Source organism: Mauremys mutica, chromosome 18 (genome assembly GCF_020497125.1).
Source record: "Mauremys mutica isolate MM-2020 ecotype Southern chromosome 18, ASM2049712v1, whole genome shotgun sequence".
Taxonomy (NCBI): Eukaryota; Metazoa; Chordata; order Testudines; family Geoemydidae; genus Mauremys; species Mauremys mutica.
In genome coordinates this window covers 21244638-21270112 of record NC_059089.1, presented here as the reverse complement: position 1 = coordinate 21270112, position 25475 = coordinate 21244638, and the positions used below count along the sequence as shown (strand labels likewise).

At 44.0% G+C, this 25475-nt stretch overlaps 2 protein-coding genes across 3 annotated transcripts in view; one reads left to right on the top strand and one right to left on the bottom strand.

Moving 5' to 3' along the window:
- Nucleotides 1-22971, bottom strand: WDR5 (WD repeat domain 5). 2 transcript variants are annotated; one of them, XM_044993176.1, is made up of 14 exons: nucleotides 22843-22971; nucleotides 14762-14948; nucleotides 13101-13209; nucleotides 11621-11694; nucleotides 10059-10148; nucleotides 9502-9591; nucleotides 8449-8532; nucleotides 7123-7178; nucleotides 6868-6914; nucleotides 5128-5203; nucleotides 3876-3909; nucleotides 3328-3402; nucleotides 2076-2163; nucleotides 1-958 (listed from the first exon to the last, which is right to left on the bottom strand). In XM_044993176.1, exons 2-14 carry the CDS (start codon nucleotides 14840-14842, stop codon nucleotides 858-860), a joined length of 1005 nt encoding a protein of 334 aa, XP_044849111.1. In that variant the 5' UTR covers nucleotides 14843-14948; nucleotides 22843-22971; the 3' UTR covers nucleotides 1-857. The 2 variants fall into 2 exon arrangements, with proteins under 2 accessions (XP_044849111.1, XP_044849112.1); XM_044993177.1 differs by lacking the exon at nucleotides 22843-22971 and adding an exon at nucleotides 17482-17601.
- The window catches only part of BRD3 (bromodomain containing 3), a 69998-nt gene continuing 66782 nt past the window's right edge, over nucleotides 22260-25475 (top strand). Inside the window, exon 1 of the mRNA XM_044993171.1 lies at nucleotides 22260-22463. The gene's annotated coding sequence lies outside the window, so the exon portion shown is untranslated. The remainder of the gene's footprint in view (nucleotides 22464-25475) is intronic.

Here is a 25475-nt window from a genome sequence, read left to right as displayed (position 1 = left end):
CCCTACACTGAACTAACTTTACAATATTTTGTGAACTTGCTTTTTTTCCAGTGGAGAGAAAAATGTAAAATATGCTGAGAACAACTACAAGCAGGAATCATTTTAATGGTTAACAGAAAAAAAAGCTGTAACTTTGTTCTATAACAGCATCTATTAAACACAAGTAACGAAAGGTCGGCAACTATACAGAAGTAAGAGTAGATATTTCACCACAGGAGTCTGAAGTTGGGGCAGGAAAGGGAACTCTGGAACTGGATGGTTTTATTTGGTCACAAAGTTTGAGCTGAGTGTTTAAAATGAGGCATCCTTAAAGATGCAGCACTCCTATTCAAAACAACAAAGAGAAACTTCTGATAGACTAGAACCTACCGGTCTGAAAAAAAAATATTTAAAAAAAATAAAAATTAGATATTTAAAAAAATTCCAAATATTTCTAGTATTACGACTTAACTTACTGTTACAAAACAGACCGACGGCTCCTCCTTAAGCAGCAACAAGACAGCCAAGGAGCAATGACACCTTCACCACAAAGTACAGTATCTCTGGGTTTTCCAATTCAAGGCTGATACTCCTAATGCGATGTTAGAACAATCCGTTTGTCTGCCAAGTGATCAGGCACGAAAAGGAGAGACTGCCTCTTTTTTCCACCACACTGCCCGGCTCTCGCAACAAGCTAAGACATTCTCTTTGGGTCAAGACTAACAGAAACCGCTTTCTCAAATATTCTTCAGGTTTCCTGCCAACCTGGGTTTTATCATTATTATTCTCATGGGGGCGGGGGGAGGGAGGAGGGGTTTTTTTTGTTTGTTTAAAAACCACAATTTTCCTGACAGTCTCTAAAGTGATACTGAAAGTGTTTAACAGTCACTCTTCCACAGTTTAATTGTTTTGTCGTTTTCTAGTGCCGCTGATGCAATGATGTTTTCTGTTGGGTGACAAGCTGTTGAGATCACAACATCTAAATAAAAGGAGAGAGAGAGACAGATGTCATCATTTATACCAGTCCAAGCTGCTTTGGTTCAGAGCAGGTATTTTCAGCTCAGATGTGCAGAGCTGCCCTATCATAAGACATGGCCAGGTTCTCTCAACAGCAGATACTGATATACGAGTATGATGGATTTATGAATACAAATGTTAGTGGGCCTACCCCAATTGTGAGTTTAATAGCTGGAGAGTGGGTGAAAGTTTATACAATATTACAACAGGCCGAACTTAGGGAACTATTTCACAGCAGTACTATAGGAAAGAACCAGACAGACCCAATGTTCCAACTACACTGCATGCCTAGGGTTTCCTGGTGTAAATTAGGACAGAGAAAAGCCCACCAAAGCAAATAGCAGATTGTTGATTAAGCCACAAGTGCCCCAAACTCACAGTTGAAAGCCCTGATCCTCCAAAGACTTACGCACATGCTTCACTTTACAGATTGCAAACAGTCCCATTTGCTTCAATGGGCACGCTCAGTGCATAGGGTTAAGTAGGTGCATAAATCTGCAGGATCTGGCCCTAAGATACTGATCATGCAAACACTTAAGCACGCGCATAATTCTATTCACATGGGTTATGCCCCTGACTACTCATGTGAGTAAAGTTGAGCATGTGCTTAAGCGTTTGTAGGCTAAGTGTTCAAGACTCTTTGCAGATGGGGTCAGTGTCTCTAAAGATGCCTCAAGCTCACCTGGAACTCGTCCTTGGACAAGTGCAGCTTCGGGAGGAGCCAATGGCCAAGGTTTTCCCAAAGTGACTAGTGACTTGAGGAGCCTCATGTCACACGACACTTGTGAAAATCTTGGCCAATTTCGTTCCATATAATTCAAGGAAAACAATGCCTCTGATATTACAATAATTCCTGTCAAAATGCCCATCAAGTGTCAGGGAAAACACACCATTTGTCCTAATCATGCCCCCTTCAGGCCGATTTTTATATTAATCCCATCTGTCAAATTCTAAACAAACGCTAAAAACAGACATTTCCAGTTCACACTCTCAAATGAACCTTAAACGCTGTGTGCTCGTTATTTATTCAGTTAAGGAACGCTTAATCAAAGTCAGTGTAACAAAAAGCAGATTCACACCTGTGTGTCCCTGTAATTTCTGTACAATCTCTTTTGTTTGGAGGTTCCAAATATACACCAGGTTGTCCTCTGAACCAGACACAATCCACTGGAAAAAATGCAGAGGGAAATACGTAGTTATTGACATGCCATTTTAGTCTTTCCTGCCACCCCAGCTTTAATTGCTATTTCCTCTATATAGGTTCATATACCACCCTCATCACCATAGCACTTGAGTGCCTTCCAGTTGTGCATTAAGCAACATGGCTAACATCAGTCATGTGTGGTTCATTCTCCCTTTCTCTCCCCCTCACCCCCAGTGCAGTAGAGTATTTTGTTTCGGTAGGCCTTGGGGTTTGTTTTCATATGTCCATACTCTTCTGTCTCAAATCACACTATCTAGCTCTTCTACAGTGCTTTTCATATATGGTTCTCAAAGCACTTCAGAGGTCGGGATCATTATTCCCATTTTACAGATGGGGAAACTGAGGCACAGAGCCGGGGGGGAAGAGAGGGGATGTAACCTGCCCAATATCACCCAGCAAGCCAGTGGCAGAAATAGAAATAGAATCCAGGTCTTTTGAATCTTGGTCCAATGCTCCTTCCATGAGGCCATGCCAAAGGCCAAAAAGGCTGGTGGAAGAAGTGGGCTTAGCCCTCAAAGCAGAAGGGGGTGTGGTTTAAGATGGGTCTTAGTCCTTGGGGGAAATCTCAGAACGGCCCCTCAAGAAAGCTCCATCTCCTGCACAGGGATGCTGTGGTCCTAGAGACAGCATCTCAACCAAGACTCATACACAGCAACGCACAATCTGTAACAGGCAGGTGCTGTATTATGAGCTAATATGGCTGCTCATCACGGAGGTTTTCCCTACGTTACTGGGGTACATTAAACCTGGCACAGTTCTAAGCACTGAGCCTACACTGGCACCTGTGGCAAACAGGTACCCTGGAGCACCCACACAGCTGAAAGGAGTTTGCTAAAACTTTCCCCAAAATGGTCCCTTTCGACCAAGCCTCCAGCAAGTAAAGTTTCCAGGAGGTTGAAACCTTGGGACCGTTGCTTCTATTACAATCCCTCCTCATTACTTGGAAGTTTGCAACATTAATTATAGCACTTGTTGTACTGGGCTCCCCCCAGGGTGAAAACCGTTCTGCACTAAGGGCAAGTCAGCCATTTATGGCCCAGAGAGATTTGCATCATCTCCTTAATTTTGATGAAAAATAAATCCTCAAAAGCACCCACATCACTGAAAGCAGCTCAGTAATCACCAACCTTCCCACCAGTGACGGAGAAGTTTGCAAAGATGCAGTATTTCTCATTCTTGTGACCTGTGTACGTCTTCAGGCACTGGAAGAGAAGAGCAAAAGGCAAAAAACCATAAGCGCAGCTGGCAATGAGATATCTAGCAGTCAAGGACAAACTCCCTTTGCAGGGCAGACTAAATACATCTGTGCACATTTCCCGCCCCCATCAACTCATCCAAAGGATGCACAGGCCATCTCTGCCCTAGAATGCTAAACCAATCACTTTTGGGGGGAATGACCCCAATTTGTCACTTCCACCCACAGAAAAAACAAGGCAAGAACAATTTACCAGTTCAAGAAACATAGAATTCAATGTCTCTGGGCATCATAAAAATGTAAAGGAACTTTTTAAATGATCCCATTTAGTCCACTACTATAGAACAAGGGCTGTAACAAATATTATTTATAGTAATTATATTGTACAGATGACAGAGGAAAAGCTTAACCTTATTTGAAGCCATCCAAAGCAGGCTACAAACCTAGCTAGGACTTTACTGTAAGAGATTGTGACTGTACCTTTCCTTTGCTGTAGTCCCAAAGTTTCAGTGTGCTAGAGAACAAAAAGGAAAACAAGGATTTTAGGTTTGTTTTATTGCACCGGTCATGTTTTCTTGGTACTAAAAGTTTTTCCATACTAGAGCTTCCCAGAGTCTACATTAGTCATTCTAGTCTGGCTTGGGAATGCAGTTTCAGCTAACCCAAAAATTGGATTTTATTTACATGCCATTTGTATTCGCCTCCGTGAAAAAATATGGAGCAAGTCTTTAAAAATGCATTTTGTCAAGTCCTTTTCTCTTCATACGTGAACAGACGCTATGAGGAGGTATGTGACCAACAGAGTTGAGAATTGTCATTCAGTTCCTTTCGTCCCCCACGTTTTGAGCTAACACATACTGCAAGATACAGATTTTGGACCAAGCAAAACCAAGCCAGAACCACATGCTGTCCTGCATCTAGGTAGTTACAGGGATTGTGTAATGGGATGAGAGTTTTAAATCAGTCAGTAGTAGGCAAAAGAGACAACGTTCAAATTCTATTTGGTAGCCTAAGTGAAATTGGTTTCAGACAGGTATGTCTCTTTCACACACAAAAGAACACACAAAAACCCCACCCATATTCAAGTATAAGGCAACAATGTTGACTCCCCTGCTCTGGCTTGCAAAATAGCCTTAATTTTGGGTTTCCTTGCACTCACCGGATGAAAAGAGAAGGAACAATCCTGTAATGTCTTTTATTAGAAGACATTCATAGATAACTAGCTCATCACCCTGTGACTTAGGGATGGGAGGGACTCATTACGGCAGCAGCAATTAATACTTAAGGGTGGAGAAGGGAGAGCGGCTGGTCCTTGCTAAGCAGTGGCACTGGAAATATTCCAGTCAGAGAACTCTCAATAGAACCAATCCCCCTGCATAGCTTTTCTGCTTTGTATGCCCAGCTCTTTTAGCATTGCTGCCTTTGAGACAGAGACTCACAGCCTTTCATGGTGTTACAGTAAGAGAACCATTTGATCAAGGAACTACTTCATGATGAAGGCTCTGAAAAGATGCAAAGCTAAGAGTGCACAGGGGTATGTCAACAGCAGTGCTAAGACTGCCAATGGCATGAACTTTGCTGATGTTCTGACAATATAATTCCCAGAGGACTGGATTATAGAAATTTGATGGTAGGTATTGAGTTTACCCATCATAAGAATATTACAATAGCATAAAAAAAGGTTACATTTGCAGTTGATGAATGTACTTTAAATGTATTTTTGAAAACCTACTTGTCCAGAGTTGCTGCTAGTATGTATTTGCCATTTGGAGAGAATTTCACAAAAGACACGGGAGGGTTATCATCATCTGTGTTGGAAATACAAGGATGTTACACAGAATATAATGAAATATTTCTCTCATGGACAAAGACTTTCTTGTGATAAAACACACCGACCGCCGATTACAAAAGCCAGCTTCAAGATTAGTTTAGTTAAGTTTTTGTTCAGCTACCATTTTATACTTCAAGCAAACTGATGGGAGATACAGGAAACTGGCAATGTGAAATAGTTCAAGAGGAAGAATATTAGGTTTGCTAGCATTTTATTATTCCATAATCGTCTATTACCCAACCTTCCCACTCCTGCATCAACCTTCCCTATAGTCCACAGCGTTGCTGTAAAAGTCAGAAGTAAGGCCCTACTTCATTTGAGAGATTGTGGAACATGTAATACTGAGCTTCCACCACAATTTTGGCTTTAATTAGCTTACTTTGCACAGTCCACAATTTTGCATGTGTTTTGAGTATGCAAATAGTACTGCACTAATGTTTAATGCCTGTAAAATGTTCAAGGCTAAAGTGATTGGACTCAATTTCTACAGCACTTGTTTAGTCTTCTGAATTGTGGTCACTGAATTTTATATGGTCAGTCATTTTTTTTTAAATGAATGTAATATTAAAAAATACACACACACACCTATCTCATAGAACTGGAAAGGACCCCAAAAGGTCATTGAGTCCAGCCCCCTGCCTTCACTAGCAGGACCAAGTACTGATTTTGCCCCAGATCCCTAAGTGGCCCCCTCAAGGATTGAACTCACAACCCTGGGTTTAGCAGGCCAATGCTCAAACCACTGAGCTATCCCCCCCTTGCAGCAAAATGTCTGGTTATCCAAAAAAAAAATAGCAGGCATAACATAATACTTGAGTGTTTATATCATTCCAGTAATTTTTCTTCTTAAACAAATAGGACTTTTGCCAAAAGCTGGGAATGGGTGACAGGGGATGGATCACTTGATGATAACCTGTTCTGTTCATTCCCTCTGAAGCACCTGACACTGGCCACTGTCGGAAGACAGGATACTGGCTAGATGGACCATTGGTTTGACCCAGTATGGCTGTTGTCCGCAACTATTTGAAGATCATCCCAAGATTAGGCCTTAGTCATAAAACCATTACACTAAGACACACCCTCCTGCTCAAGTCTGTCCATTGTGAACATCAGAAGGTGTAGTTTTGCCTATGTCACTTCATGTTAACACTAGAATCTGGTCATCAGAGGCGCGACATGCCCACTGTCTTAGGAAGGGCATCCGTTCTCAAACACCCGCAACCTTAAACTGTAAACACATTGAGTCTTCTCCCACTGCAGTATGTAGCTATCATTTCTGAAAAGTGAAATAAGACTTACTTTTGCCATAGCAGTTGCAAGCCAATGCCCAGCCAGGCATAATACTACAATGACTAGTGGAAAACCCTGTAGTACAGGCACTTCGATTTATCGTCAGCACACACCGGACAATACTCCAAGCCTAAGAATGTTTCCTACACGTGTGAGAGAGGATATTTCCCCTAAAATCAACTGCAAGGATGGTTGTGTATGAAGAAAGCAGTGTTAGGAGAAGGAAAAGAGAGAAACCAAAGCCAATGAGAAAACCACCTAACAGCAGTCAGTCATGCTGAGTACTTCATATTCTATACAATAATACAGCATAGAGAATCAAGAACAACACACACACGTTTGCCTGCTTACCAATCAGTGTTTTTAAGCACTGGCCTGATGCCGTATCCCAGATTCGACTTTAACAAAAAAAAGAGACAGACATGAGTCAATACAATACATTCCATAGCTACAATAGTATCAACTTAGAACTTCACATTTTAACCTCGAAGTCATGATATAAGAAGTGAAAAACTAAAAGAATCTACATTTTTAAAGTTATTTTTACGTAAGACGCCTAGAAGGCTACGGCACATAATAAATGTTACTGAAGAAATAACCACTTACCAGAGACCATCATAGCTACTTGACACTATCAGGGACCCATCACGATTAAAATGCACCTGTGGTTTTATATATGGGGGAAAAATAGCAGTATTCATGTTTATGAAGAGCAAGTAGTCACATTTGAAAATTATTTATCTCCCAAGTAGTACGTTGGGTCCCAATTATCACAAAACTAGAACGCTACGATTCATGTGGAGGGTGGCAAGAATTCAACAACGTGATGATGGGCACAGAAAGTTCAGACATAGGTTAAAAAAAAGCACTGGAAATTTTACTGTAAGTCAGCCTGCAAAATTCTAATGCCTCATTTGCATTTGCCTGATTTTTTTTTCCCCATCTTGAATACAAACAGCTGCAGTTAATTCAGTTAGCAGGGTAATGGGTGGGCAAATAGATTGAGACTAGCTGGTAAGTTTTCATAACAATTATTAGACTGTTTTAAGAGGCCTCTTGAAACATTAAGACCTGAACTGATTCACTGCTCCAATGTCATGAGGAATTTTGCTAACAGTAGCGAGACCATACTAGAAGAGTGCATTATAGTTACACGCACGCCTCAGTCTGGTCCATTTATTTTCTTCAGTCACCCATGAGCTTCCCGCAAAGCCCCAGTAAAGTGAATTTTAAATAGCAAGTATTGAAACACACCCATGAGGGTGGTGGAGAGGGGGTTTGTAAGATCATACAAATTTCTGGTAAGCATTGTGGACTATACTCCATTTTAATGTCAGAGCCATGTGTCCAGAGCAGCCATAGCTCAAAATGTCTGAAGCTTAGAATTCTGCTCACCTCTGCTTTCATTTAGTAACATTTCATTTCTGTTAAGAGCTGCACACTTTGTTTTCCCTACCATGAATGGATTAAAAAAAAAAAAAAACCACACCACACGTTTTAGTCACTTTCATCCACGAAATGGATGAGCTTTTAAATGCAGTTTATTTTGAAGTTAGCTCGTTCTACCTCCTGAAGTGGTTTAGAATAATGATAAAGTTATGGAGCAAGTCAGATGTACAGCAAATTCATATTTTCATTGAGCAGACAGGAGTAGTCCCCACAATTTGTGCTTTTATAGCAGATGCCGCCTGTTATAATGCCCAGAAGCAGAAATCCATGCTGGGGTTCGAGTGGTAAGTATGGGTCAGTGGCATCTCCATGTTCATTAAGACCCTTACAAGTCATCACATGGCATTTATTACACTGTGTCCTTCACCCAGGGGCAGACAGAGAGTAACAGTGAGACACTGCTCCCTTCTTTGCAAATGGGGAAAAAGCCCTGCTAGATGCAGGCAAACATGTCAGTATATCAATGTATCTCAAGGCACTTACAGCTGAAACTGGGTCAGAATGCGCAGGCAGCGTCTTGAGGCACTTCCCTGTTTTCACATCCCATATCCTCACACTTTCGTCAAACTGAAGATCAGAGGACAAAGTCACACAGTGATTTTCAAATGCACTCACTCCCCGGCCGTACTGCCCAGCCCACAGGAACAGATTAACAGGTTTCATCAGGGAGGGGAAAGAAATATGCATGACTGCATTCCTCAAGCATACAGACTTATTTCTGCTTGGGAGCAACCAAGATTTTAATGGAATTCATCTTCCCTGCTAGTCACTCAGCACTGTTCACTTAGTGTGGGGCTCTTCAAAGGAGTTAAATCCTAACCTTCATGCTTTGCACTTCATGGGACTTTCCTGTGCCAATCACAAGGAGTTTTATGAATGTTAAGCTCAAATATTCATGCAAGGAAGCTAGTATTTATCCCTATCTTACAGACAAAATAATTCAGGTTTAAATGACCTGCTCAAGGTGACACAGCAAGCTGGGAGAAATGTGAGAAGAGAACCCAAGAGTCCTATTCCCAAATCCCTTCACAAGCCAGATGCATAATGCTTCCTAGCTGCACAGCAAGCTGTTGAAATTGTCATGAAGCTATGTTTCAGTGATGCCATGGTTTGCATGAAATGGTCAAATAATCCCTGAAAGAGATAAAGATATCTTCCAGAGCAATCACAGAATCTGAACTACAAAGATACAAGGAGCTTCTAGTTCCCAAGCTAGTCATGCCAGAGCAGCTCTCAGGACTTAAGCAAGGCTTTGCAATGAAGTGGATGTAGATATGCTGACTGCTAGTGAAGCCAGAAAGAACATCTGGAGCTAGACCTATAGCCAACACTTATGGTGCTATGGGTGAAGCCCCAAACTTCTAAAGCTGGCCTGAGGGCTTTGACCGTGGCTCAACAGCCAATACAGTAGTGATGCTACCAATTCTCCCCTTTAAGACTTCATTTAATTACATGTTATGCATAGAAGAATTCAGATGGTCTAGACTTCTGCAGGGTGTATGGGACTTGTACTCCACTGAGAGTGTGTTCACTTACCGAGCCTGAAACAATGAGGTTGGACTGGGGGTTGAAGTTGCAGCAGAAGACATAGTTACTGTGCCCCTTCAGTGTCTTCAGACACTTGCCCTGAATAATTTAATTTATTTAATTTAAAATATTATTAGTCAAACAATAGATTTACCAGTAACTTTCCACACCTTCAAAATTCCCATGGTGACCTACATTCAGAACTAGTCAGACTGTGATAAAGGGACAACGTCAGGTTAAATTTCTACCCCAAATCTAGGCTTCTATAAAAAAAAAAATCCCTCATGTTTTTATGGGACAGGAACAGTTAAGCAAAACAGAAACAAGGTGTTGCCAACCCCAACCCTGTCCCATTCTCATAGTGCATGAGTACCAGGCGGTTAAACTGATTTGGAACAAAAGTGAAATGAACTAGCTTATTTTAATTGCCAATACAGAAGGCAAGCAAGCTGCATCACTGGTGAAAAGTTAATGACAAATGTTCCATGTCAAGTTAATCTTCTTCATTTTAAGATGCCCCAAGAGAGGACTGGGGAGAAGAGAGAGAACTGAAGCCCCGCCCTTACCGAGCTCACATCCCAGATTTTGAGAGTTTTGTCATCAGAGGCAGAGACAAGAAGGTTGGAATCTGATGACCATGCTACGTCAGAGATACCCTGAAACAAAGGAAAGCAATTTAACACTGAGCTTTGCTTGCTCATTCACTCCAGAACAGGAAAAACATAGACAGTTTCATATTTGAAGCCACAAAGAGAGAAAAGCAAGGTTACCTTAACTTGGGAAAATCAGCGTAGAAACAGATCACAGCAACTTTAACACATCTTCCTCTTACCACAGGATAGCCAATGACTCAGGGAAGCTTTTAACTTTGCTGAGCCTCGCATTGCAAGAGCCTAGTGGTTTGTTCAACCAGCAGTTCTAGTTACTCTGGGACCTGGTCCTCTTTTTGAAGTTCATAAACAACAACTTACACATAGCTGGGTTAGACTGATTTCCTTCCCCCTCCCTGAAGAGGGTCTCATCCCTACTGTCTGCCTGAAATGACCCACAGTAAGAGTTTCAAAAGCACCCAAGTGACTTAGGAGCCTAAGTCATGTTTTCAAAAGTGATTTAGGCAGCTGGGTCCTATTGACTTTCAGTGAGATTTAGGAGCCTGAGTCTCAATGGAAGTGAACGGGACACAGGTATCATCTAAGTCAGTGCTTCTCAAAGCCGGTCCGCCGCTTGTGCAGGGAAAGCCCCTGGCGGTCCAGGACAGTTTGTTAACCTGTCACGTCCGCAGGTTCGGCCAATTGCGGCTCCCATTGGCCGCAGTTCGCTGCTCCAGGCCAATGGGAGCTGCAGGAAGCGGCATGGGCCAAGGGATGTGCTGGCCGCAGCTTCCCGCAGCGCCCATTGGCCTGGAGCGGCAAACCGCAGCCAGTGGGGGCTGCAATTGGCCGAACCTGCAGACGCAGCAGGTAAACAAACCATTCCGGACCCCCAGGGGCTTTCCCTGAACAAGCAGCGGACCAGCTTTGAGAAGCACTGATCTAAGTCACTTTTTAAAACTGGACTTCAGTACTTTGGAAGGTATTTCTTCATTTTCAAACATTAGATCTTATTTCCTGAATTTCAGTGGGTGAAGCCATGAGAAATGTCAGGTTCCCTTTAAAAAAAAAAGCACCATTCTGATCAAAATTTAAAGCAAATCCTGTAGGCAGAGCATCATACCATGTAGTTTTTCTCGGTGGAAATCAGCTGTTCAAACAGGTAGTGTTAGTGCTCACAAAGGGAATGATTTCACACTGGCTAAACATTGTGCATCTAGGTGCTTTATCAGCAGTCCACAGGTTTCTGCCCATCTCCCTCAATCCTGACCTGAAACATCCCTGTTATTCCAGGACCGGGCCATCATCATCATACAGGGTTGGATGGGGGGTTGCCATAGGGTCAAATATACCCTACCCTCAGATGAGACCAAACAATTTGCTGTCACGTGAATTAAACCACTATACGAAGGCTTCTGGAGGTGAAAGCTAACATATTAACCCATTATGCAAGCCCCAGATGCAATACTGAATTGCAATTGCGATCTGAAAGGACAGCTATTTAGACTGCAGAATATTCTTTAGAGTTCAATACTTACCAGTTTGTGACCAGATATTGTTTTTTCAAACTTGCCATCATATGCTCCCCAAATTTTAATTAGTTTGTCAGCCGCTAAAAAGAGAAAAGATTCCCAATTACTAACCAAGCAGCACTAAAAATAGCTACCTCGCTCCCTTAAAGAGAGAGAAGCACATTGGCTACTTTTCTGCAAACACATCAGTTTTTACGCTCAAGCACAGACTTCAATGCATAAGGTAGAGTGTAAACATTAAATGACAAAGTTTCACTGCAGAAGTTGAGATTACATATGCTGCCTTGAAAGTAAATGGTCTCAACTAATTCAGTTCCAAAATTGGATCTAGTGTAACGTATCTGACAAGAGCTGACCTTTTGGTTTCTCATTTTTTAAATTAAATTTATTGCCAATGAGAAAAAAAAGTTATCATGCCACATGAGACACTGAAACACTTCTGCCTCAGAGAGCGCAAAAACTGATCCATAAATTGGGCTGACATTACTGCTCGTGAGAAATAAACCTGCTACCCATGATCATGTTAGCTTGTGCTCTGTAGGAGAGAAAGAGGTTGATGTTTGCCAGGTGTTAAAAGTTAGAGAACTGTCCGGGGAGGGAGGAGAAATTAACTTATAGAAGGTACTATGAAGAGGGAGAAGTTAATTTCTATGGAGTATACTGCCTATATAAAGGCAAGTCACAATAAAGGAAAAGACCAGAATTACTGCCCATTTCTAGAGGCCATGGTGATTTCAGTAGCCATCTCCATCACCTTCAGTCTTGTTCCTCTAAACTGCCTTTTTCCTCTCCAATCCCCTCTAGGTAACCAGTGCCCAGGTATGTGGTACTTGATTCAAAAGGAAGTTGTCAGGCACTTGCAACGGTCACCAAAGAAAAAAAGGTTAAATAGATAAAGGTGGGCTTTGAGTTCTAGGCAAAAAAACCTGTCAAGTGTGTCAGTCTTGTATATTTCACCTGGCTACTTACAAGAAAGGAACAGGCAGACTCTCCAAGATGCAATTATATTACAATGCCAATGGAGGGGAGGGAGAGCTAGGAGCCCTCTAGGTGAATCCCACCTCAATGCAGAGAATGCAAAATGGTCGCTCATGCCAGGCTTAAGCCAAAGTTTAAGTGGCGCAAAGGGCTGCATGGGGCCCCCTCTGCAAAAGGATTAATTTCACATGTATCCACAATCAGTGTGTAACTGCATTGTTTTTTGTAAAGTGGCTCAGTAGCACAAGTTGAGCATCTCAAGCCCTTCAAGCCCGGCAGAGAAAGATCCAGCATATTGGACAACAGGACATAAAAGCCAACATTGAAGTGGGTCAAACTTTGAAACAGCCGGCTTTGAGTGTCCCTTTAAAAAACAAGCCATGTGGTTATATTCCCCCACCTTCTGATCACTGTTCATTAAGATTAGCCATCTACCTGTCTCCCAACAGGAGGTTCACATGTGCACAATTCAGATAATGGGAAGGAATTAACGAAGACTAATACTTACAGGAGCTGGCCAGCCACTCTCCATTGGGACTAAACTTTACGGATGAAACTGCCTTAGTGTGTCCTGCTAACGTGAACTTTAAAGCGTAGTTTGGTTTTACGGGTGCCGGCTGTAAGAAAGAGTCACACAAGTAAGATGACTGGAGCTTTAACTCGGCGTTTCAGTTGTAACTGGGGTATCAGACTGAGCCACTGTGCAATGCTCTGCACTTGGATGGCAATCCAGATTTAATCCTTTATTTTTTTAAAACTTTAAGTTCCTAGCCCTTATGTTTATGAAGGAAACTTGAGCCAGTACTGTCTTCCTGAGCCAACATAGAAACATGTTCAAACAATGGGTTAAATTCATCCTTGGTGTAATTCCAGCCAAGTCAGCATTACCAGGAATAAAGCTGGCCCAAGAAGTCTGAGAAGTGTAAAATGAGCCATTGATCTCAATGGAGTGACCTGTGAAGGATTTTAAAAAAATTGGGGTTGAGCCTTTTTGCTTCTTTATGATTTAAAATGAAGACCTGAGAAGCTCCCCCACCAACCATAACTTTTCACCTTAAATATCAGCAATGTCAAATCCAACCTTCCCTGGTTTTGCTGGCAGACTTTTTGGTCAAGGGGTTTCAGAGGGACGCGGCGAGTTCTCACACCCTTATTGATGGGGCTATGGTCTTTAACAAAGGCATCCTTTCTCCCAAATGTCCACAGGCATTGAAAAATTTGAAGTCACTTGCAATCTGTTCCTCTCTCTATTGAGATAACAAATTCACCAGTTCTCCAGTCGCCCTAGAGCTGTCCAATGGTAGACAAGAGCTGAATTGCTAGTGCAGAAAGCACTAAAATATTTTCTTGATAAGACTCTTTTGTGATATTTAAAAAAAGCCTAAAACAGAAAAGGGTACAAGGCCCCCTTTTCGTTTTTTTTTAAACCTTTTGCAAGTCACCTTTACATACCAGAACTGGCTATTTCACTGGTGATCTTTTCAGCAGAAATATTAGCTACTCTGGGATTGCGGGAAGGCTTTGGTAGGATACCATAACATTCCCCCAGTCTGACCCCGATTGTAATAATTGTGGAAATCATAATTAGCAGTAGAAATAATTAAAGAAACCAAACTTCTAACAGACCTCATAATTCCCTCCTGGCTAACTGGAAACCCTGTTTATTATTTCAAGAAACCCTGACAGTGTCTCCCCATTTCTCAGGAAAGATTTAATACTAGTGTCACACCAATGTCTTACTACTGTGATGGCATTAGTTACAAAATATACTATGCCAAATTTATGAATACTCTGAAGTGCTACCATAAAACAAAATTTACACATTGTGATATATTCTCTTTAATTCATTTTGCAAACTAGCAAAATTCAATAAACCACACTGGACCTCCGTTATACATGTTGAAGGTTATATTATCCACCTGTATCAAAACTAAGCTCTTTCGAGCAATGGCAGGAATCTTGTTCTCTGTCTTGTCCAAAAAGCACGTAGCATATTCTTGGCTCTGAACAAAATTAGGAGAAATCTTGAACAATTCTTTTAATTCATGTAAGTTATTAAAATTCAGTTTCTTAAAATACCCCAGTACTATTTGTAAGTTTGCCAGTAAAAAATGCAAGTAACTTTCATGTGTACTGACAGGAGGAGATATAGTTCTGAGATTTACGCACCTTGGTCTGATTGGTTGAGGAGGAAGGAGTAGATTGTGTTTTAGTGGATTCTGCATCTGGTTTCTTCTCTTCTGTTGCCATGGTTCTCAAACTAGCAAGTCAGACGTATGGTGCTTGAAGCGATGAATGAATGTGCTGCTTCAAAAGGGAGCCTTTCACACCAAAAAGAACGGCTCTAATAACAGACCTACGAGAAAACGAAACCCCACTGTTAGCCATCAAGGAAATTATTTCAGCACTTAGAAAAAGAGCATTAAACACAACAGTGCATCCTAACCATAATCCATGTCCCCAAATAACCAGTGAAAACACAAAGTTTCAGGCCCATGACTTTGTACCATATGCACTGCTCCTCTCAACTCCCCTTCTAATAAGCTAAACTACGGAGCCTTTTGCTAGCCACATTGCGCTTGTCCTTTTTCGCAGATGCCAAACAACATTTAAACAGCTAAGCACATTACTGTTCATGAGAACTCTTTTCCATGTAAACAACTGCTGTAGTTACCACAGAATTGTTAACCACTGGCAAGGGAGATGATCCATGTGATGCTCTGAGAAGTTGTGGTCTATAGAATACAAGCTCAAGAACCTCAGTTATGACCTATTATCACATTTTGCAAGGCTCCTCTGCACCATATTCAGCAATCACTAAGAATACAGTACAGCTGTGAGGATCTGGCAAGGGTTGGGGTAGTTTATTTCTCAACACACTCCCTGAAATGCCATTAAAATTAAATAGTTCAAAAGCATAAGAGACACAAAGGTTTCATTTCATGGAACAGATGCAAGTAATAGCCCTGGACGTCTTTTGGGCTGAATGACAGACATGATGCAAAACCTATGATAATGCAAAATATGCAACAGGCATACCCAGATCTCAAAATCCTATTAGCTTCCTCTGCTCTCTCAATTCACCCATTTCAACCAAGTGTTGCCTCCTTAACTGCATTTCAGAGCAGCAAATCACACTCGTTTCTGCCGTATACTTGGAAGACGTTTCACCTGATAAAGAGCCAGCCTTGTAATAGTCTCAACAGACTCGCCTTCTGAAACAAAACCTATAAGTGCTGTGCCAATGTTCTGCAATCAAGGCTTATACTGCAGAGGGAGTAACCTCTACTGCAGCCCAAGTAGATTTCAGCCTGACAATGGGAAATACCTCTGACACAGACAGTAAGGCTCTGTCTTTAGGAACAAATTATTAGTGTAATTTCCCCACTGTTGCTACCACCAGTTCTGTTCTGCTGATAGCAGCTGTATTTGGAGTGATGGCGTAGGTGACTGGTAGCATTTTAAGCATCATATCATCACTGGGGGGCTATGCAGCATGGCATTGCCCGTTGCTTGTCTACACTAGAGTTCTCTTTGGTGAAGATGAGCCGCTGGTAGGAAATTTGGAAGAGATCTTTGGAAACGGTACGTCAGCTTTTCAGAGTGTAGCTCTGTTTAGGACAATGTTATTCATCATTCAGCACACGAACAAGAAGCAGCTTTCTGCACCAAACAGTAGAAACAGCAATAGTCAGTCCAGGTTTCCTGAATGGCAATTGGCTGATGACAATATGGCTAAGACTGAGCTCATGAAGAGACTTATACCCAACCCAAATCATTAATGCTTCAGCCTGCTGAAGAGAGTACAAACTCTACTTCCGTACGTGTGCCAGTCCAACGTCCAGTCACCTGCAGCAGCCTGGGCACCCAGGATGAGACACACACACTGTTCTCCATGTAATGAATGGTAAGGGCCAGGATCGAGACATGTAAGTAACATGGGCCACACGAGCACCCCAGAACCAGTTCACAGTAGGTGGGGGGAGGGGGGAAGGAATAATGCATGCCCCCTATAGAGGCTATAAAGCATGTGAACCAAGGAAGGGAAAGGTTGATGCATGCAAAGCAAGATACAGAATATGGGAGCTAGAGAGGAGGGCAGATCCATACACCCTGGACACGGACTGATGCATGCCCCAGCCAGCACAGGAGCTGTGGGGGGGAGGGAGGAGGCGCAGGGCCAGGCCTATGCATCCCTAGGACAAGGTCTGATTCATGTGCCAGCCTGGCATAGGAACTAGAGAGCGCGGAGCAAGTCCATGCATCCCGGAAGCAGGGACTGGTGAGTGCTAGGGAGGGGACAGATTTATGCACTCTCCATGGGCACTAGAGGGAAGGCAGATCTGTGCAGGGGCTGGTACACACCCCACACACATGGAAGCTAGGGAGGTGCAGGTCCATACACCCTGGGCAGATCCATGTACCCACATGGGTTCTCAGGAGGGGACAGGACAATGCACCCTGAGGGCGGGTCCATTCACTCCCCACGGGCCTGGAGAGGGACCAAGGACTGGTGCATGCCCCCAACACACACAGAGGCTAGGGAGGGGGCGATGCCTAGGGGCTATGTGGGCAGGTCCATGGTCCCCCAAGGCAGGCTCGTGCATACCCCACACATGTGCAAGCTAGGGAGGGGGCAGGTCCGCGCACCCCCCGGGGTGCTAGTGAGGGGCCGGGGCTGGTGCATGCCCCCCCCCCGGGGAGGCTAGGGACGGGGCCGGTCCGCGCACCCCCCCCCCACGCGGGCAGGTCCCCGGCAGGAGGCAGAGCCCGGCGCGTGCCCCGCGGGTCGGGTCAGGGCGGGGACAGCGGGGCCGGGCCGCGAGGCGGAGGCTGGCGCGTGCCCGCCAGTCGGGGGCGGGGGGCTCTGGCCCCGGTCAGTCACTTACCGGGGGGGCGGGGCGCCGCCTCCTCCTCGGCGGGGAGCAGGGCCGGGGAGGGGGGAAGCGGCGGCAGCTCCGTAGCCGCCAGGCGGGGGAATGTGGGGCGGCGCATGCGCTAAGGGTGGGGGGTGCACAATGCCGCTCTCTCCTGGGGACGCTACGGCGAGACAGCAGGGACAGAAACAGCGGCAGGCCGGGTCCACTGGCAACGCCTTAAAGGGCTAGAAGCCTTTTCTGGGTGAAGAGTTGGCAGGGATGGGTGAGGGGGAACTAGGTGTGGCTTGGTGGAAGCCTGCTCGGTTGGGGGCCCCCAGGCCACGCACGGATGCACAGCAGCCAAGGTTCCTCCAGAGATCCCAGCTGGGCTCTGCGATGCACAGCTCCAGTCCAGAGGCTCCTGTGCTGCCCACGTGCGCAATTCCCATTGAAGTCACTGAGCGCTCGACCAAAGCCCAGCCTGAGACTTCCCAAGCAGGAGCCCTCAAGGCCGGACTCTTCCCTGCCTCCTACCCCTGTAGTCATTTACACATGGGTGTAAAGTGCTGCCTCGGGGGGGAGTGGAGGAGAGTTCTGGGCTGGGGGTGACACACACACACACACACACACACACAGTTCTGACTGTTATCATGTCCACTCTGAAAATATGTGGGCCCCAGGTCTGCAAACAGTCAACATACATGGCTCATATTAGGAAACCCAGGCCCAAAACTGCAGCGCTGCTTTAAAACTCACTTTTTAAAATTTTGGGCAGGTCCCATGGTTATTGTGTCTTACTGATTCCAGATCAAATGAACTCCATTTGCAAATGAAAAGGTGACTTTTAGCACCCAGCCTTGCAAATTCACTCTGGCATCTGAGACTCAAGCTGTGTTCTCTCAAATCAATGACACTCAGACTTAGGCTCAGGAGCCACAAGTGGCCCTTTAATGTGTCTCCTGAAGCTCATGATATTAAAATACTGTGTGATTTAATTATTAACCAATCAGGATGCTTTTACTATGTCATTAACCAATTGTGAAATACTTGGTCAGTTATTTTGTTGTGGGAATTCACACTACTGTGGCTCTCTTAGGTAATGTTGATTGCCAATTTGTCTCCTGAACCACTGAGGTCAGAGTATCACTGTTATACATTATTGCTAGTGGTCTACTTAGATCACAGAGAAATCCCACATTTTTCAAGGGTTGGTCATGGCATAATAGCAAATTTTGCAGATGTGTCCATACAGTATATAAGCATTGTACTGTACTATTGTTAGGTTTGTAAGTCACCCTGGGTAAGGGAGTCTGCTAAATCAGCAGTTCTCAAACTTTTTTTGCTGGGACCCCCTTTGAAAATATTTCAGGCTGTTACAACCTCCTCCCCAAAAAGTGACACCCCCTATCCCATACCAAGGCACCCTTACTTCTGCGCTGCTGCTGGCGGCGGTGCTGGGCAGCCAGACAGCAGCGGATACTTTCCGGTCACCCAGCACTGAAGGCAGTGCAGAAGTAAGGGCAGCAATACTGCAACACCTCCCTGCCCTCCCACCAATAGCCAGATTTCATGAGGGAGGCCAGATTTCAGAGACTGTGATGCATTTTTCATGGCCATGAATTTGGTGGAGTCCTAATTATTGCCTGTAATGCAGATTCTCCAGTATGAATTATGCTTTCAGTAACTCATGTGCAACACACCAGTCTCATAGTCGGGCCATCAGCAACACCTGCCTGGGCAAGACCCTCGTCTCCAGGCTGTGCCTTTGGTGACACTTGTGCAATGCCCAGTGCCACTGAGAACATAATTTGGAGACTATGGATGTGCCCAGATGTTGCTGAGGGCACAATTCATCCTGAAGAATCTTTACTACTGACAATGCATTTAAAAAAAAAAAAAAAAAGCTTGATTTTCAGAGGCCAGGCTGACTTTGTAGAGCTTGCAACAAATAAATCATTGTTTGATTTGTAAAATGAGCAAATATGATCAGGAATTAGAGCCAGAGTAAACCTGGTGCCTCACAATCATAAAGGTGTGGCACACAGGAATGCTGTCAAGGGACTGGTTTCATTTTTGGGCCCCCGTGGAGTGCTTTCCAATACTGACTTTCAGGATGAGTAAACAGCTGGTATTAAAGGGACTCCCCTAGTCTCAAATCCTTATGATGTAGCTAGTGCCCCATTTGGGTTGCTACACTAGCACTTTCCCTATTGATAAGAAAATCCTCACTAAAGGAAAACGGGTGACTGGACCACTCAGGAAATTGATAATAAGACACATAGCCTTGCTGGTTCCAATCCAGCCTATATGCTGTAGTGACTGAAAGCGGTTACCCTTTAGCCTAGTCAGACCAGGGTTAGATGACATAACAGCGAAAGTTCTCACAACTGGTCACTGCTGCTGCCAGCATTGGTGTAGCTGCATTAGTCCTAGTGCAATAGTGGGAGAACTGCAATGGAGACACAGCCTGCGATGGCTGTTCAGTCACCTGTATGAAATGAACTGATGGTCTTAATCCACTTCCTTACACACAAGTATCCACATAACCCCCCCTCCCACTTCCATCCCTCCACACACTATCACAGCTACTCTTATTCACCCCCCAGCATATAAGTACAGAACCATACAGACAGGTCTCCATCTGAACCGGCACTGAGGTGAGTTGGTGGAGCAGCATCTGTGAAGTTTGCATTGCCATGGGCCCTGCTATATCTGTTTTGTGGGTAGATAGAGGACTCCAATCACCAGAGCAGACAATGCGGCTCGGTTCACCAGCAGTAAATTAACAACCTATACCAATGAAAAAAGAAAATCAGGATTCCCAACGACTATACCACATGCAAATGTTCAGTGTAGTCACCTTCTCGTCTGTATCTCTGTCTTTTGCTTCAGTGCTGGTGATTGTGTAATACAATGGCCTAATACATATCACCATGTCTCCCTCTAGTCATTACCTACGACGTGATCTCTTCTTGAGCTCAAATGATTAGAGACTCGTGCTTTTGGTGCTGGAGGTATCGGATTCAATCCCCAGTGATGACTGATGTCTGGGTATATACAAGGGCCTCGGCTTGAAACGCTTGCCTTGATACTTCAGTGGATCTCAGGAAAACTATTGTCTATCAGTGTGAATAATGACTGCAGCTGTACCAATCTTTTAAGACAGCTTTGGTTTTTTGGTTAGACTGTGCAAGACAACTCAAAGCAGCTCTTAAACAAGCTGCAGTATGCACCCCAAGTGGCACTGCTGAAAGCATAATAAAAACTCTGTTCTGACCCTGCACAGGAGAGCCCATGAAAAGGTTTCAGAGCAGTAGCCGTGTTAGTCTGTATCAGCAAAAACAATGAGGAGTCTTGTGGCACCTTAGAGACTAACAAATTTATTTGGGTATAAGCTTTCATGGGCTAGAACCCACTTCATCAGATGCATGAAGTGAAAAATACAGGGATTCTTAAAACTGCAATGCCCACCTGGTGAAGTGAAGAAATAGATTGACAGAGCCAGAAGGGTACCAAGAAGTCACCTACTACAAGACAGGCCCAACAAAGAAAGTAACAGAACACCACTAGCTGTCACCTACAGCCCCCAACTAAAACCTCTCCAGCACATCACCAAGGATCTACAACCTATCCTGAAGGACGATGCCTCACTCTCACAGACATTGGGAGACAGGCCAGTCCTCACCTACAGACAGGCCCCCAACCTGAAGCAAATACTTACCAGCAAGTACACACCACACAACAAAAACAGCAAACCCTGCTACAAACCCCGGTGCCAACTCTGTCCACATATCTATTCAAGGGACACCATCATACGATCTAACCACATCAGCCAGACCATCCGGGGCTCGTTCACCTGCACATCTACCAATGTGATATGCCATCATGTGCCAGCAATGCCCCTCTGCCATGTACATTGGCCAAACCAGACAGTCTCTACACAAAAGAATAAATGGACACAAATCTGACATCAGGAATCATAACATTCAAAACCAGTAGGAGAACACTTCACTCTCTCTAGTCACTCAATAACAGACATAAAAGTGGCAATTCTTCAACAACAAAAAATTCAAAAAGAGACTCCAATGTGAAGCTGCAGAACTGGAATTAATTTGCAGACTGGATACCATCGGATTAGGCCTGAATAAAGACTGGGAGTGGCTGGGTCATTACAAAACCTAAACTTAATTTCCCCAATACTAATTTCTCCCTACTGTTACTCACACCTTCTTGTCAACTGTCTGTAATGGGCCACTCTCTTAGCACTTCAATAGCTATTTTTCCTCCCTTGGTATCCTGCTGTTAATTGATTTATCTCATTAGACTGACCTCACACTTGGTAAGGCAACTCCCATCCTTTCATGTATTTATACCTGCTCCTGTATTTTTCACTTCATGCATCTGATGAACTGGGTTCTAGCCCACGAAAGCTTATGTCCAAATAAATGTGTTAGTCTCTAAAGTGCCACAAGGATTCCTTGTTGTTTTTAATGAAAAGGTTACAACACATAAGGGCTGAATTTAGCAAATAGAATCTATCCCAATTATGCTCCATGCAAGCTCTATAACATTTTACAGGGTCTCAGAACATCCACACAAAGGCCCACATTTAGGAAAGCACTTAAGCAGATGCTTAACTTTAAGCATGTTAAGTGCTTTCCTGAACTGAGGCCAAAGGCTCCACAGAAATCGCAACAAGCTGCCTTCGTTTAACAGAGAATAAAAATCAAGAAAAGTGTGTCAAGAGCTGGTCCTTTAATAAAGATCTTTGAGATCCAAAAGTTCCAACGGCAGTTGGGGAATGGAAATTCTCTGGTGTTGGGGGATTCAAGGAAAATTTTACTGCCTGCTTAGGAAATCTGGAGCAGGAATTTAAAGAATTAAACCTTATAAAGCAAACCTGGAGGAGGGGCATAAGTAGAAGATAGGAAACAGAGTTGGAAAGCTGCACAATCCCCAGGGACAGCATTAAGAGACACATCCAGTTCAGTTCTCCTTTTTTGTAACCTAAGGTTGGTTGGTTTGTTTAAATAGACTAAGTTCACCATTTTAAAAGCAGGTACTTATTCAGTTGACATTGTTCCTACCAAAAAGTATTTGCTTTTCTTGCTAAAGATTATAATTCACATGTACTGCGCCCCACCTCTCACTTACTCCCTTGTTTTGGAGATTTTGCCTACCACTTCCAGGGTGCTCTTAATTTTTATTACTATTTTGCTAGTCCCTAAAGATCTCAAAGTGCTTAACAAACAGTAATTAAGCATCTCAACAACACTGCATTTCCCCCTGCCCTGGGAGCTGGGTAAAAAAAAAATAATAACTTTTTTAAATAAAGCAAAACTATTTTTAATTATAATAGGCCCTGTTAAGCACATGCCCAATTTTAAGTACCTGAGGTTTTGATGGGATTGCTCAGATGTATCAAGTTAGGCCCCTACATTCGGAGACAGAAGCTGGTGTGGAACTCAGCCTCTTGCTTACAGAGTGGGGCATCTTGCTGAAAGTATTGATCTGTGATCTTTACCAGCTGTCCATTGGCCTGCAGGTGGAATGTAAGGTGTTGGTTATAACCTATAATAGGTCCCTACCAAATTCACAGTCTATTTTGGTCAATTTCATGGTCATAGGATTTTAAAAATCATAAATATCTCAGTTTCAGATATTTAAATCTGAAATTTCGGGTATTGTAACTGTGGGGGGTCCTGACTGAAAACGAACTTGTAGGGGAGGGGAGTTGCAAGACTATTGTAGGGGGGTCACGGTATTGCCACCCATATTTCTGTGCTCCTGCCTTCAGAGCTGGGCAGCCAGAGGGATTTCAGTTCTCTTAACATTTTGAAGTTTTTGGTTTGTCATCTCAATTCAGGATGAAAATTTGTGAAAACTCAAATTTTTGCATGACTAAAATTTGGTTTCCCAGCCAACTGCAGTGTCGGGGTACCCACAGTCTTGGATAGGTGTCATCGTTTTAAAAATATTTAAAATCTAAATAAACAAATAAATAACTTGCTGAAACCTGAGGTCCCAGTGCTGCTCCCATTGAAGTGAATGGGAATTGTGTCACAGATTTCACTAACAGCAGGATCAAACCCTCAAAGTCGGATCCAAAACAAATTGAAGTTCCTGAAAAGATTATCACTGAGTTTTGATAAGCACTGGATCAAGTCCTTAGGCCCCAGTCTTGCACACACTTACACACACACTTACATTTACAACAGTGAGTAGTAAGGGACTTTCTCGGTTGCAAAGTTAAGCACGTGTGTATGTCTTTGCAGGACTGGGGCCTTAACTAGTATTTTTATTAGTCTGCGACATTAATACTGCAGACAAGAAAAACCATGTACCAGGTCAAATGGCAAACAAGAAGTTATATACTAGTCAAGAAAACGAATGCATTTACTCAGGATTAAGACTAGGCATAGTAGATCCACCAACATCTTCTGTGTTTTTAAAGAGCATCTGATCCATAGCAGATTGCAAATTCTCTATGATTGCTGACAATGCCACTCTGTTTTTTTCCAAACCACAGCTACATCATGTTCATACACTCACTCCTGAATTTAAAAACAAACACTGAAAGGTTTCCAGGCAGATTATTTTTTTCCTATACATGAATTTATGTCCAAACCCTGCTTGCTCACTGTAAGTGATGAAATGTTACCATTAGCAAAGTGAGCAGATCTGGTGTGAGCTTCCCCCCATACTGCATGCACAGGTTCCCACAGACAGTAACCAGGGAGTCAGAAAGGACCTGATCTTGAAAAGTTAGGGGTAGAGAGATTATTTTACCTGTATATTTGGCACTGGTGCAACCACTGCTGGAATAGTGTATCCAGTTCTCGTGTCCAAGTATGTTGACAAATTGGAGAGGGTTCAGTGAAGAGCCATGAGAAGGAGTAAAGGATTAGGAAAACCTGCTTTATAGTCAGGGCCGGCTCCAGGGTTTTTGCCACCCCAAGCAGAAAAAAAAAAAACAAAAAACTGCAATCGCAATCAGCTTTACTGCTGCCGCTTCAGTCTTTGGCGGCAATTCGGTGGCAGGTTCTTTGCTCCAAGAGGGAGGGAGGGACCTGCCGCCAAAGAGCCGGATGTGCCGCCCCTCTCTGTTGGCCGCCCCAACCAACTGCTTGCTGGGCTGGTGCCTGGAGCCGGCCCTGTTTATAGTGATAGACTCAGTGATCTAATTATCTTAACAAAGAGAAGGCTAAGGGGTGACTTGATCAAAGTTTAAAAGTAGCTACAGGGGGAACAAATATTTGATAATGGGCTCTTCAGTCTAACGGAGAAAGGTGTGATGCAATCCATGGGATGAATTGTAACTGAAATCGTTTTGGTACACCCCTTTGTTTGGTATACTGGTATAAAGCTGCCTCCTGCTGCTATAGCTTATTCTCCTGCCCGTACAAACAGCTGTAGCTGTATAAGCAGATGTCTACCAGTTTAACTGCGTTCACGCTCAGGGGGTTGTGTAGCTTTGACCAGGGGCAGCTCTAGACATTTCGCCGCCCCAAGCAGGGCGGCATGCTGCGGGGGGCGCTCTGCCGGTCGCCGGTCCCGCGGCTCCGGTGGACCTCCCGCAGGCAAACCGCCGAGGACAGCCTGCTTGCCACCCTCCCGGCGACCGGCAGAGCGCCCCCCCGCGGCATGCTGCCCCAAGCTCGCGCTTGGCGTGCTGGGGCCTGGAGCCGCCCCGGCTTTGACTAGCCTGGTATAACCAAAGCAGTACAACTTGTAAGTATAGACAAGACCCAGAGCCAATTCTCTGCTCCACCACAGACTCCCTGTGGGACCTTGGGCCCAGTCACTCAGGGTATGTCTCCCGAGCCCGCGGCAGCGAGCCTCTGAGCCCAGGTCAACAGACTCTGGCTTGCGCTACCCAGAGCCAGCCCTAGGCATAAGCAAACAGCAATTACTTAGGGCACCGAGCAGCTCAAAGGGGGGCCCTATTAATTATTAGCATGTGTTGTGTGGGGGCCCCCCAAAATATTCCTGCTGAGGGTTCCCAATGGGCTAGCACCAGCACT